At 49.0% G+C, this 14,525-nt stretch overlaps 4 protein-coding genes across 5 annotated transcripts in view; 2 read left to right on the top strand and 2 right to left on the bottom strand.

Moving 5' to 3' along the window:
• Positions 1–108: 108 nt before the first annotated feature.
• LOC6727545 (cleavage and polyadenylation specificity factor 73) lies at positions 109–2,549 on the top strand. Its single transcript, XM_002102889.4, has 5 exons — positions 109–281; positions 341–502; positions 565–1,856; positions 1,913–2,355; positions 2,419–2,549. The coding sequence occupies exons 1-5, from the start codon at positions 214–216 to the stop codon at positions 2,506–2,508; spliced, it is 2,055 nt and encodes a 684-aa protein (XP_002102925.1). The 5' UTR covers positions 109–213; the 3' UTR covers positions 2,509–2,549.
• LOC6727546 (cleavage stimulation factor subunit 2 tau variant) lies at positions 2,539–4,096 on the bottom strand. The gene is made up of 2 exons (XM_002102890.4): positions 3,825–4,096; positions 2,539–3,761 (listed from the first exon to the last, which is right to left on the bottom strand). The coding sequence occupies exons 1-2, from the start codon at positions 3,959–3,961 to the stop codon at positions 2,639–2,641; spliced, it is 1,260 nt and encodes a 419-aa protein (XP_002102926.1). The 5' UTR covers positions 3,962–4,096; the 3' UTR covers positions 2,539–2,638.
• Positions 4,097–4,311: 215 nt separating this feature from the next.
• LOC6727548 lies at positions 4,312–13,534 on the top strand. 2 transcript variants are annotated; one of them, XM_039294941.2, is made up of 6 exons: positions 4,312–4,408; positions 6,464–7,484; positions 7,692–10,343; positions 10,408–10,529; positions 10,598–11,577; positions 11,736–13,534. In XM_039294941.2, exons 2-6 carry the CDS (start codon positions 6,666–6,668, stop codon positions 12,512–12,514), a joined length of 5,352 nt encoding a protein of 1,783 aa, XP_039150875.1. In that variant the 5' UTR covers positions 4,312–4,408; positions 6,464–6,665; the 3' UTR covers positions 12,515–13,534. The 2 variants fall into 2 exon arrangements, with proteins under 2 accessions (XP_039150875.1, XP_039150876.1); XM_039294942.2 differs by lacking the exon at positions 4,312–4,408 and adding an exon at positions 4,771–4,907.
• A 106-nt stretch (positions 13,535–13,640) lies between these two features.
• The window catches only part of LOC6727549, a 54,940-nt gene continuing 54,055 nt past the window's right edge, over positions 13,641–14,525 (bottom strand). The window contains exon 10 of the mRNA XM_016175547.3: positions 13,641–14,509. Coding sequence (XP_016034123.1) covers positions 13,805–14,509 — 705 coding nt within the window. The 3' untranslated portion in view covers positions 13,641–13,804. The remainder of the gene's footprint in view (positions 14,510–14,525) is intronic.

Genomic DNA, 14,525 nt, shown 5'->3' on the forward strand with positions numbered 1-14,525 from the left:
ACTTTGATAGTAATCGAGAATAATTAAATTGTCCTAATCACCATTACCTTTTTAACGCTAGCCAAATGTAAAGAGTGGCATGTTCTTTTCCAGCCCCTGTGTGAACAGGTCCCTACCGGCAGTCATCAAACCTTGGTCACACTGCCGAGCACAGCGTTTTGTTGCCGGCGATTTGTAAAAAAATTTGTTATTGATTACATTGTTTTAGACATCATGACGCAGGCAACAGGTCATGCACGCATGCCAGACGAGGAAAGCGACCTGCTGCAGATCAAGCCACTGTAAGGAATCTTGATTTAAACCAGATAGACGAAACTCAAGGGTAACGCTTATATTTCAGTGGTGCTGGCCAGGAAGTGGGACGCTCCTGCATCATGTTGGAATTCAAGGGCAAGAAGATCATGCTGGACTGCGGAATCCATCCGGGATTGTCCGGCATGGATGCCCTGCCCTACGTGGATCTAATAGAGGCGGATGAGATTGATCTGCTGTTCATATCACAGTGAGTACAGCGGCGCTTAAATGGGGATTCAACTTTTAATGGTGAATGCTTATATTTGTCAGTTTCCACTTGGATCACTGCGGCGCATTGCCCTGGTTCCTCATGAAGACCAGCTTCAAAGGCCGCTGCTTCATGACCCATGCCACGAAAGCCATTTACCGATGGATGCTGTCCGATTACATCAAGATCAGTAACATATCCACCGAACAGATGCTATACACGGAAGCCGATCTGGAGGCCTCCATGGAGAAGATCGAGACGATCAATTTCCACGAGGAGCGTGATGTGATGGGCGTGCGCTTTTGTGCCTATATTGCTGGTCATGTTTTGGGCGCTGCCATGTTCATGATCGAGATTGCTGGCATCAAGATATTGTACACTGGCGACTTTTCGCGCCAGGAGGATCGACATTTGATGGCTGCCGAAGTGCCACCGATGAAGCCGGATGTTCTTATCACAGAGTCCACCTACGGCACTCACATTCACGAGAAAAGAGAGGATCGAGAGAACCGATTTACCTCGCTGGTGCAGAAAATTGTTCAGCAAGGCGGCAGATGCTTGATACCTGTATTCGCTTTGGGCCGTGCCCAAGAACTGCTACTTATTCTGGACGAATTCTGGTCGCAGAACCCGGATCTGCACGAGATTCCCATCTACTATGCCTCCTCTCTGGCCAAGAAGTGCATGGCTGTCTACCAGACGTACATCAATGCCATGAACGATCGAATCCGACGACAGATAGCGGTGAACAATCCCTTCGTTTTCCGCCACATTTCCAACCTGAAGGGCATCGATCACTTTGAGGATATCGGGCCCTGCGTAATTATGGCTTCGCCCGGTATGATGCAGTCGGGATTGTCGCGAGAGCTCTTCGAGAGCTGGTGCACAGATCCCAAGAACGGAGTGATCATAGCCGGTTACTGCGTGGAGGGCACTTTGGCCAAAACCGTTCTCTCCGAGCCGGAGGAGATCACCACACTGTCGGGTCAGAAGCTGCCGCTCAACATGTCCGTCGACTACATATCCTTTTCGGCTCACACGGACTACCAGCAGACCAGTGAATTCATCCGCCTACTAAAGCCAACGCATGTCGTGCTCGTCCACGGCGAGCAGAACGAGATGTCGCGTCTGAAGTTAGCCCTGCAGCGGGAATACGAAGCAGATGCAAGCACGGATATAAAGTTCTACAACCCGCGAAACACACATGCCGTCGATCTTTATTTCCGTGGCGAGAAAACCGCCAAGGTGATGGGAAGCCTGGCAGCCAAGAACTCCGAGGTGGGAAGCAAACTCTCAGGTGTTCTGGTTAAACGCGACTTCAAGTACCACCTGTTGGCTCCTTCTGATCTGGGCAGTAAGTAATATTAGCTCCTTTGTAAAAATGTCGATTCATTTAAATAATTCCCACAGAATACACGGACATGAGCATGTCTGTTGTAACCCAACGCCAGTCGATTCCCTGGGGCAGCTCGCTGAGCACTCTAGAGCTGCTGCTGGATCGCATTGGAGCCGGCTGCGTGGAGGTGCTGGAGGCGGAGCGAAAGCTGCGTGTGTTCGGCTGCATCGAGCTGACTGTGGAGCAGAAAATCATTGTGATGGAGTGGCAAGCGACGCATGTGAATGATGTGTACGCCGATGCCGTTCTTGCCTGCATCATGCAATCCGAGTTGGGCGGAACAAATCTAAAGGGCGCCACAAAGCAAACCAAGTCAGAGGACTCGCGCTTTCGGGAGTGCCTAATCGAGACGCTGCAGGACACCTTCGGCGACAACTGCGTGCCAAAAATGTTCGAGGGCGATCTGCTGCCAGTGACGGTGAGCGGTAAACGTGCGGAAATAAATCTGGAAACCCTGGTGAGTGTTCATCGAAGGTACTATCTAACGTCAAAAAATATCGTTAATCTGCAATCTTTCCAGGCCATCAGCTGTGCCGAGGATGATGTGCTGCGTCAAATGCTCAACACGACGGTACAGAAGTTGCACCAGACCCTAGTCTCCGCTCTTTAAACATAGAGCTATTCCACTTAATAAATCTCCTTGTGTTGAAATGTTCTTTTTATTAATTGATTCATGTTGAAAGTACTATAGTATGCATGATCGAAATGGTGATTTTCCAATTGTTTCAGCCGGAGTAGATTCAGCGCTGAGTACTCTTCGCAATCTGCTCCTTGAGCATGAGGATACTGGTCCGTTGCTCGGAGGGCAGCTGCGCAATCTGCTCTTCGGACAGCTGTAGCACCTGCATGATGAGGGCAGCCTTCTCCTGATCGGAGGCATCCGAGGGCAGGACTCCATGGGCGCCTAGTCTGCTCTGCAACTGCTGTGCGGCCGCCTGCTGTTGTTGTGTCGGTGGCGGCGCTTGGGGGATGCCTTGTGGCGGTGCCTGCTGCTGAGGACCAGGTCCTGCCCTTAACCTGGGATCCATGGGGCGCTGGCGCGGATCGCTGGGATAGGGGGCCGGTGGCGCCTGCGGAACGACCTGCTGCTGCTGTGGAGGCATCTGGGCACGAGCTCGGGGATCCATCAATGGCGGGGGCACTGGATTGGGTAGAGAAGCGCGCAAGTCCTGGTCCATGCCACGGCCCATCATCCTGGGATCCATCGGCATGGGTCCACCGGGCACCATGCGCAAGTCGATATCGTTCGGATGGACATTGGTTGGGAAGCCAGGTCCGGGAACGGGCATTGGTGGCGGGGGAGCCTGTTGCTGTTGCTGCGGTATCTGCACCTGCTGCTGCGGAACCTGTTGCTGTCCCATCATCGAGTGGTTCCCCGGCCCCTGGTGCGGATTGCCGCCCAACACGGGGGGCATTTGGTTGGCCTTGAAGAGCATGCCGAGCGCCTGCTGCGGGTCCACGATCCTCATGACCACCATGGCCTGCAGCAAAGCGTACGCCAACTGAGGATTGAGCATGAGCATCTGGCGTGCCTCCGATGGATTGCTGACGATGCAGAGCTTCATCTGCTTCATCAGCTCGTACATTTGCTCGGGTGGCAAGGAAGCCACAGTTTTGGTGATGAGCTCGGGAGCATCCTCTGGTTCGCAGGGCTCGCCATAGGGATTCTCCACCTGGGGTCCCTGAAGCAGCTGCTGCATCTCCATGCGCGACTTCTCCGTACAGGCGTTATCCACACGCAGTGTTCTGCCGCCGATCTCATAGCCATTCAGATTCCGCATGGCACTCAAAGCCGTCTCCTGGTCCTTGTACTCGCAGAAGCCAAAGCCCTTGGGTTTGCCACTTTCCCGATCGAAGACCAGTCTGGGGGAATGGGAATATGAGGTTTACAGCGAGATATTGCATGACTCTTAGCAGAGAACTCACTTCAGTGACAAGACCGGGCCCACTTCGCTGAAAATCTCCTTCAGCTTCTCCTCGGTGGCCTCGTAGGGAATGTTCCCCACAAAAACCGACCGCATGGACTTGTCCATAATACTTTGTTCCTGCGCCTTATCTGCCATGTCTGTTGTTTGCTATTATTTACTGCACAAATTCGAGAAAATCTTAGCAAACGTTGACAAACTCGTCTAAAAAATTCCCTGCGTTCCGGCTTGCTGTTTCTTCTTCTTCCTTGAATAATTTCCCTTACCAGGGATTCATACTTTTCTTCATATATTTTTTGGGAAATATAACGGTATGGGACACAAAATATTAAACCAAGTGTTATAACAGATAAACAAGCCATTTTATTATATTTTCTTAACCAGAGAAAAGAATTAACAGTATTAGTCTAATTTTTGGGATTTTCAACCATTGCCATCACCCAAAAACGTCGTATTTAGCGAGAAAATAGCTAAATGCCCTGCTTAGCTATAAATACCATCAATGCTAGTGCTGGTAAGTTCCCGCAGCCCGCATACGTTTTGCAGCACTCCAACGCCTGGTGTTGTAATTTTTCTTGTCGCAAGGTGAAAACGATTTAAACGGTTTTTGATAGTGAAAAGTGCAGCAATATGCACGAATTGTACACCAAAGTGTAGATGAAAGTGGCGTTTATTCGTTTTCTATGCGGCAGTAGACAAAAAACGGCTCGAAGTGCATGAAAAACGTGCTTGAAAATTTTACTTTGTGTGTAGCCACACGCACTCCAACACACACAACGCACACACACACAGACAGAGGGAGATAAACGCAGCGATGGCCTCGCAGTCGCACTCGCACTCGCACATATAAAAAGCTCGCTTGTATATTGGAAGAAGGAGCGCACAAAGCGGAAGACGAGAGGAAAGATTTCTGTGTCATTGAACGAGAAAAAGAAGAGGAGAAGAGAGCCAGGAGCTCCTGGTCCTCCTGTTCCAGTCCCTCCTCCAACTCCACTTCCTCTTCATCTTTAAGCGGCCGCAGGTGCACCACGCTCTTTACATTTCCAAGGATACGCTCTCAGCCGCTCTCTCTCGATCGATACTGGTAATTAGCTGGCGTCCTCTCTTTGTGGAAGTGTCATTCCATTCCATGGACGAAACGAAAACGAAATCGATGGCAATGGCTGGTGAACAAAAGCGGAAATATGTGCATTTTTAAATTGTGTGTGTCTGTAATTATGTGAATAATAAGCAGCAGAAAAAAAATCGTACAATAAGTGGCAAGATCAGCGACATTAACGCACACACACACGCGCGCGTGCACACTGGAAAAAAGGTTGGCAGCGATTGTTGCTGCAAACTGGGATACTGGAATAAATCTTAATGCATTTACGCACCGTGTGCTCCTCAATTTTTCGACAGTCTGTGTGTGCATGTGTGCATGTGGGTGTTGTGTGTGCGTGGTGTGTGTAACCTTTCGCAAAGGAAAAATCAATAGCAACAGACGTAGACATTTGTTTGCCGCTGTTTATGTGCAGCCCTCGCATTGTCCTTCGCCCCCAAAACAAAGAGCCACCCTTGCAGATATGGCCAAATCCCAAAAAAGAACCAAGCGAATGTTGGTCTACAGACAGACTATAAATAAAAGCAAAAGTTATCGCAAAAGGCAAGCAGCAAAAGGCAAACCAGAGGAACGGCCAATAACTCGTCAGCAGGCTGGGTATGGGTCGTTGCCTCTTTTTTTCCGATTCCGATTCCGTTTCCTCCTGCTGCTCTGGCTCCCCGAGCGAAAAAAGCTGCTCCAGAAGTTGTCTCACCCAACTGCGGCCGGCATTCCAATCCGCCATTTCCACTGCCCAAGCAGGACCTTCTAATTAGAATTCTTATGTTGCTCCTATGTTGTTGAGGTTAATATGAACGGAATTGAATGCAAGGCATGGATTTAGTAAATCAATAGAATCGATTTAAAATGGCACTTCTGATTTCGAAAATGGGAAATTGACTTTGATGTGACTGTTGACGTTGAGTCTGCTTTGTTCCAGTCGGTGTTCCTTTTAAACTCTCATTATGATCAATTGGGATACTCAGTTATTAACAATTTATAGTTAAGTTACATTTTTGGTAGCTATCTAAATAAAAACTAATTACTGGTAAACCAAAATCATTATGTGCTCGTTGTTTAAAGTATTTTATTTTTATCATGCTTTTATTTTGTTAGCTTATAAAGAAATTACTCACTACAAGAAACTTCCAACGAACGTTTTTTTACTGATTATTTTGTGCTACCCCCGATAGTAAAACATTTGTGGTTCTAATTGTGCAATGCTTTTTTTATATTGTGATTAACGGATACAAGTTAGGATGCACAGGGTTCCTCCTGTATTTCAATCCAAATCGCCTCCGTATAAAAAAATAGGGTTTTTGTTTTAAAGTATCCTCTTTATAATAATGGATTGGTTTTGTACAAAGCCGCGTTTGTTAAGATTACGCTGCACGCATTCCGTGGATACTTGATCACTTGGATCGCCGGACGGCGCATTCTTCGCATATCGGGTATCGTTTCACCGAAGACGTTGATATCGGAGCGCAGAATGTGCCCAGGGACTGGTACAGTGATTTCTGGCACCAACATTCTGACATTCTTTACGTTCTCCATTGCAGCTCACCCGCGTCGAATCAGAGGATTGAGCAAGATGGACGCCAAGCCAAGGAGATACGTTGTTTTATGACTCTGAAGGGCAACCACGCCAGTCATCCGTCGCACTAGAAAGCTAGAAGCCAGGCTCCCAGAGAGCAGGAGCAGCCAGTGAGCAGGAGCAGGAGTAGGCAGGAGCCACACATAGAACAATCTAAAATCGTCATCATGGTCGACAACAGTGTCCAATGCCCCGTGTGCACATTGTACCTGCATGCGGGCATGAATCTCTCCGATCACTTGGAGACCCATCCCAAGGAGCAGGTGATCAAGGCACTGGTGCAGATGACGATCGTTGGGAACGGTGGCAACAGCATGGGCAGCGTTCTCGCTGCCGCCATGCTGACAGGAGGAACTGGAGGAGGTGGATCCAGCGGCGGCGAAGCCAGTGCTGATGAGAAACCGGCCGTCATATCACCACCGTCTGGCGGCGATGTCAAACCAGTCGTGGCCAATACCATATCAGCAGCAACAGCGCCTGTGCTGCCACCAGCACCACCACCGCTATCCTCCTCCCTCGTGGCGGCCTGCTCCAACGGAGCCGCCTCTTCGACAACCAGCTCCACACCCACCTCCACCTCAGCAAGCAACAGCAGCAGCCTCAGCAGCAGCAAACCGAGCAATCCACCGATGAAAGCACTGAAATGCTCACCGCCCACAACTGAGGCGCGAGCCAGCACATCCGCACATCCCACCACGAGCAGCGTGTCCACTTTGTACCAGCCAGCGCAGGTCACTCCGGATTACCGCTTCAACCAGCAGCAGCAGCAGCCACAGACGACGGGCTTTGGGCGTGGTGTCACCACCTCAACAGCCGGTCTGGTGATTCCGCAGGTGCCTCAGCAGCACTTCCTCGCCAGCCATCAACAGCAGGCTCACTTTCCACACCAGCAGCAGCCCCCGCAGCAACAGCAGCAGCATCCGCAGCATCAGCCTGCTCTGAAGTTCAGCTACGCCACAGCTTTGCCCCCACCTCCGCCGTTGCAGGTGAGTCGCACAAGTTATTTGTCTGGTCTTAAAGGCTGCAATCAAGATTTAATGCAGTATTCCTTGGACAATAAAGGGCTTATATTATTTACGAAAAGTATAAGCAGACATAATACAAATTTCGGGACCTGAAATGTATACCCACTGTACCCTTAATGCTTATATATATTTTGCATCCGTTCCTAAACAACTCGAATTTCTTTACAGCTATTTACGCAGCAGCAGCAACAGCAGACGGTTGTTCCACCGCAGACCCAGCAGCAATCGCACCAGAAACCACCTCCCGCCTATGGAGCCGCCATTAGTCAAATACGATCTCAGCACAACCAAAACAAACAGCAGCCACAGTCCCAAAGCGTAGCTATGCAACACAGCCTATCCCTGGCACCAACGACGACATCAGCGGCTTCAACTTCACACGCAACTGCAGCGGTCAAGCAGACCAGTAAACCGCAAACGGAAGTATTCCTGAATCCCCCACCACCGCCATCGGCACAGCAACAGTTGCAGATCCACAATTTAGTGCAAACTCAAGGTCAACACCATCAGCAGCCTCACCATCAGCAGTCGCAGCCGAGCCAGCAGAGTCACCAACAGCCACCGAGCTTGCAGACCTACGGATTAGGGGTCAGCAGTAGCTGCAGTTCCTCCAACAACCCCTCGACCTCGGGATCTGGTCATCGTGTGAATCGTCAGACAAACTCACCGTTTGGAGCACTGCTAAATGCTGCAGCGGCTGTGGCCTGCGCATCGCCGGCCTGTCCCACCACCGCATCTTCGGTATTGAGGTTTGCAGAATCACCGGTGGCACACTACCTTGAGCGGGAAAATGGTGACTTCATTGTCCAGGAGACACCGAAGCATATTGTAGAGTGTGTTGAGAAGGAAGACGGCGAGTTTTCCGTGATCGAGCGCATTTATCAATCCCCGCCGAGTGTTCTGCACATACACGATGATGATGAGGATGACGAGGATGAAGAGGAGGAGGACGAGCATGAAGCTCCGCCCGAGGAAGAAGACGGAGACGATGAGCGGGAGGAGAACAGCCACAGCCGTAATATAAGCAAGACAACGAAAAAGGCCCGTAAGACGAAGCCGAAGCGCGGCTCCAAGCGCATGTCGGACGAGGAGGAATTCATGAGCCTGAGCAGCGGATGTGAGAGTGAGTTGGAAAAAGAGCGTAAGCAGGAGCAACTAAATGTAGCGGCATCACTACCACCTCCATTGTGCACGGCTCCTTCTACGAGTGCTGCTGCTGGAGCTTCCACCTCCAATCTGGCGGACAATCATTCCAATTCCGCGTCCAACTCCGCCTCCAATTCGAACTCCACCGCCACTACAAAGTCCAAGAAGAATCGAATTACCGTACTCAGCGATGTTCCGCTCAATATGAATGAGTACCTCGATTTGATGGGCAACATCGTAGCCTCCAGTCGCATTGGGGCAAGTCGACCGTTTGCCGCTGTGGCCCCCATACCACTCGTCAAGGTGGAGAAGGAAGAACCCCTAGATGATTACGACAACGTGGCAATGGCCGCTAATGCCGAGCTGGAGCAAAAGCCCAGCCTTGAGCACGGCACCACCAGCGTCATTCGAATGGCAAGCACGGCTGCAGCGTCGACTTCTGCAACGGCGACCGAAACGTCTCCCGAGGATCTCACCCAGCCGCCGCCCATGAAAGTCGAGGTTGAGGCGACCACCACATTGTTGCCGCAGCGCTTTTCAACTCCCGCCCAGCATCGTGGGCCTAAGAAATTAGTCATCAAACCAAAACAAACAGCACCAGCGACAGCGACGACAACAAAAAAGACTGACACCCCATCTTCCCCCAGCAACAACCCATCCATATCAAGAGATCTGGTGCAAGTAAAGAGTGAGACCCTGGAGGCGCCAGCGACGAGCAGTAGCAGTAGCATTCTGGAGAAGCACCTAACCGCCAGCCGAAAACTATTGCATCATCACTCGGCGGTGAACGATGACGATGCCCGGGTGCTGCTTGAGTTTGCAAACTCCAAGCAGCCGCCGCCACTGGCAGCGTCGAGCACAACGTTTGTGGTTAATGCCAGTGTGGGCTTTCCCTCGGCTGGCTCAGTTTTCGCCAGCAGCAGTAGCAGCTGTTCCAAAGCACCGGCCAAGCCGGGAGAGGAGTACATCCTGCCGGACAACAACATGGACGTGGATGAGATTGTGATATCCTCGTCGTCTTCCTACACCTCCACCGCAGCCCAGGTGCAGAACACGTTACAGCCGCCGGACTTTAACTTTCTGTACCACCAGGCCACTACCACGGCTACGACGGCCACATACTTTAATCCCTTCTCCAGGCAGCAGCATCATCAGCACCAGCAGCAGCACGGCGTCAGCGATGCCACCAATGCGGCCACTTTGGCATCGTCGTCCAGCAATTCGTTGGACCACGACTCGATGAATGCTACATTCCGGGTGGCCAAGACCCAATCGCTGCAGTCATGGTATCAGCAAGAGCCGGATCACGATCCACAGAATCAGGGTGGTGCGGAATCGGGAACTGCCACTCCCTCCAATCAGAGCCAGGATGTGGTCAGCCACCAGCCAACCAACTTTAACGCCGCCCTGGCGGCCGTCGATTGCTGTAGCGTTGCTTTGGACGAGGATGCAAAATATCTTGATCTAGACGCCTGCAAGCGGGAGCAGCTGAGCAGCAGTAGCAACCTGCCATCCGCTTCCGCGTCCACAACGTCGTCGTCGTTCGCTGGCGCTGGCACGGAAAGCAGTTTGGTGGGTGGTTTGAATATCCGAACCGATGAGAAGATGCCCGCTAAGGGTGAAATCTCCGAACAGGAAAGCAACTGCGACATCGAGAACTCCTGGAGTGAGTCGGTAAGAGCAATTTTATTTTGGTCATTTTATATCCAAAACTAAGTATCATTTTGATTCTTTTCAGGTGTATGGGGATATTTCGCAGCGGTACTTCAGAAACCAGTTTTCCGGCGGCTACAACCCTGATTGGCGACAGGACTATTATCCGGCTCAGGATCTCAGCGCTCAGCAGAGAGAGCAAAAACGGTAAGAATTGAAATTGTAATCTGTGACAACATGGTATAATAGTATTTAAATCTCTTAAACACTAACAGTTTTGACTTCAATGCTGTCGATGATGAGGCTTCATCTAGCTCGAGAAGGAGCCATCTTACAGATCTTCTCCCGACAGCGGCCACCTCCTCCGCATGTACGTCATCAGCTATGCTGGCGGGTCCACCAATAGCTTCGACATCACGGGCTGCTGCTGAGGCGGCAGCGGAGGCGGCTGCTCTTGCCCAGCGGAAACCGCAGCGCCGCAAGCTCTACAAGTGTCCACACTGCGAGGCGATCTTCGAAAAGCTTAAGGAGCGTAATGCGCACATGATTGGCGAGCACAACTACGTGCGGCAAAATCGCCGTCTAATTTGCACTCAGCCGCAAATGAATACTTCGATGTTACCGCCACAGCAACAGATGATAATGCAGGCAGGTGAGGTTGAGGATTCCAAGGATGGCATTGTGAAGATAAAACAGGAGCAATGCCAGGAAAAGCATGATGTTGAGCAAATGCACGACCATTCCGAACTTTTGGCCGATGTCAAGGACTCTGAGCTGATGGGCATCGGCGGTGATGGCGACGGTGATGTAGATGACGACATTAAGCCACCCAACCAGCTAGATGAAAAGCCCACGCTGCCGCCATTAGCCATGACGACCCCAGCGGCTAAATTAGCAGCTTTGTATCGAATGCTCATCGCCTACAACGAATCCAAGCTCGGACAGGAGCGCAACAATCTTAGCGAGCTGGAGCAGAAGGCTATGGAAAAATCCATATTTCTCTGCTATGTCTGCCGTACCGACTTCCCGTCCGTAAAGCTCTATGACGCCCATCTCACCGAGCATCCCGCTGAATGCTTTACTTGCGGCAAGAAGTTCTACCGCTGGAAGAACTTCTCCTTGCACTTAAAGCGGCACTTGGGCTGGAAGGAGTTCGGATGCTATGTCTGCGACAAGAAGTTCGTGGTGCGCAGCGCCTTGGTCGAACACATGCGGATGCACACGGGGCAAACGCCACTCAAGTGCAAGATATGCGGTAATTCAATTAATTAACTATTTATAACCATGGGTCGATAAGTGTTAATGTAATGGATCTAGTTAGTCCTATTGATGTAGTAGCAACACTTATCTACCCAGAATACTCCAGCTATAATATTTTTCCTAACTAACTTCATTTATACACTCACACAATAGGTAAAAAGTTCAAGCGATACTCGAATCTGACGCAACACCGCAAACGCCACACCAAAATGATGGTGCGCAAAAAGGAGTACGTGTGTCACTGCGGCGAAGTCTTGCCCTCGAAGGCTCGCTTCCTGTGGCACAAGGAAACGCACGACCTGAAGCCGAAGTGCTGCCCGTACTGCTGCGATCGGTTTGTGCACGCCAACTCGCTACGTCGACACATACGGCTGGCCCACTCTGATAAGTTTGACTATGCCGAACCTATGGAATGCCCTATGTGTAAGCAAATCTTCGCGAAGACGTCCATCAAGGCGCATATGGCGACGCATTCAACGGAGCCCCAATACGATTGCGCCATTTGTAGCAAGAGCTTCTCCACCAAATGGAATCTCAAGATCCACTCGTGGGTACACGCCAACCGGACGGCCAAGCCCTTTAAGTGCGAATACTGCCCAAAGGCGTTCGTGCGAGAGTTGGACTTCAAGAACCACATCAACGCGCACAAACAGATCAAACCGTACACGTGCGAGTACTGCGGCTGCAAGTTCATCCGCAAGTACAATTACATGCGACACCGGCGCGAACATCATGGCACCAAGAAGTTCACCTGCGACCAGTGCGATAAGTCCTTCCATCGGCATTACTATCTGATAGAGCACCGGCGAATGCATACCGGAGAGCGTCCGTTCACGTGCACCATCTGCGGCAAGAGCTCCACAACCAAGACCAACCACAACAAGCATCTGAAGATCCACCATTCGCGCGATCCCTTCACGGTGGAGGTCTAAGGCGTTCGGTTCAATTGGGCTGATCGTAATCGAACTAAAGTTTAATATAATCATTACCTAGGTAGTTGTTCATGACTCTTCTATGTGTGTACTGTGTGTGTCTGTGGTTAAAACAACAAAACAAAACAAAACAACAAATTAGTATTACCTATCGAACTATATATTTAGTTAACATATGCGATTGCCAATTCTTGTTGAATAAACCAACAAGAAACAATTATCACAATAATTACATTTTACTAATCTTACATTTTGGATGTGGTTTAAGAACGTAGCTAAATGTGAAAGTGTTCCCCATTCTCTTCCTCCGGATTCGAATCGCAATTCGCGTCAACCGCTTTAATCCCGTTTAGGTTTTAGATTCTAACCCACTTTAGTAAAATGTTATACCTAGTTCAGTGCAATATACATCGATTAAATACTATATGCCGCGATACTTTTCATTTCTAGTTTAGTGGTTTAGTTCGCATTAAGTTTATTCATTTATCTATCCATGCCTAGAAGAGCATACTAGTTAATTTAAGTTAGCCGAAATTGGTCTTAAAACTTTCGAGTTTTTCCAGAACTTGAGCACATTCTAAGCGAAGGACACATACACAGAAAACGAACACCCATCTAACAACTTGTTATATAATTTGTATTTTTCTAATTAAAGAGAAAACTCTCTGCCAGCAATCGAACGTAAGCGAACACAACTGTCATATTGGATAACAAATTTCGATGTACGTAGCATATTTTTGATTTATAGTAGTTGCAACTTCTCTAGGCTATTTTAAAGGATTGTTTCAATGGTTTATTGCAGCATTAGTTAAAATTTGTAGCTCTAAGTGATCCCAACATTAAGTATAAATAAAATTTCACAATACATGCGTACATGCATCATAATACGAAAACAAACAAATGAAAACAAAACAATTTTAAAATATTTACAACTTACGATAAAGATTTCAATGAGAACTAATGGAAAGAATCCCATTCTATGAAGGAAATAAATTCAATTTATGGATAATTACAAAACAATCAACGCCTTTTATTTATACTTTTGCAGGACGACTGATAACAGTACAACTCAGTTCAAACTTCAAAAACTTCATCCAAAAGGGATTTTTTAAAATGAAATCATCGATTTAATGGTTTGCCATTATATTTTAATAATAATATTTCGTGATTTTTATAACATCTGAAACTTAAAATATGAAGTAATACTGTCACATACATATTCATTTATGTAGCGTAGGAGTAGATAAATTAATAAATAGAAACTGAAACTGGCTTACATTAGGATTTACCTTAGAACTTTTTCAGGAACATCCAATTTTCCACCAAAGATTGGTAGACTAGCTTTTTCTTGTGCCTGTTCTCGTAAAGCTCCACTTCGATGAGATCAGCGTCGCCATTGGAGCGATTGGGGTGATAGTTGAGAGGATAGTGTACCCGGGCGAAAACCAGCGGATGCTTGCAGAGGCAGGCCTGCAGTGCCTGGCGCACCGATTTTTCTTTAAAGTTCTTGTTTCTCTTAATGCCGTGCAATTTGACGCAGAACGATCGCAACGGGAACATGAACAACTGACTGGGCATTACTTTTAGGTGGTTAAACGAAACCTTTTCGGTGTCATGGAAATCAATGTAGAATACTGTGACTTGCTCACTGCTTGGAGATACGATCGGTGGAATCTCCTTGATAATGGCCCTGTACCACTGCTTGTCCCTCGAATAGCGGGCCAGACACAGGTCACCTACCTTCGGCTTCTTTAGCGGTTCCGCGTCCTTGATCAAATTGCTCGTCTCCTGGATCAGGCTGATTTCGTGCTTGGTGAACTCCGAGAGACATGGGGCGATCTGCAACTCCGTGTCCGAGAGTACGTTGTCCACGGTACAGTAGAACTCTTTTACTCCGTTTGGAAGGCTCAGGGTCTTGAAGCTCACACTGGGATCGTAGAAAGACCTCACCGTCGAGGTGTCAAGAGGTGAAAAGGTAATGCTGTCCTTTATTTCCTTGAAAAATATAATA

The sequence above is a fragment of the Drosophila simulans genome, chromosome 3R (assembly GCF_016746395.2).
Source record: "Drosophila simulans strain w501 chromosome 3R, Prin_Dsim_3.1, whole genome shotgun sequence".
Classification (NCBI taxonomy): domain Eukaryota; kingdom Metazoa; phylum Arthropoda; class Insecta; order Diptera; family Drosophilidae; genus Drosophila; species Drosophila simulans.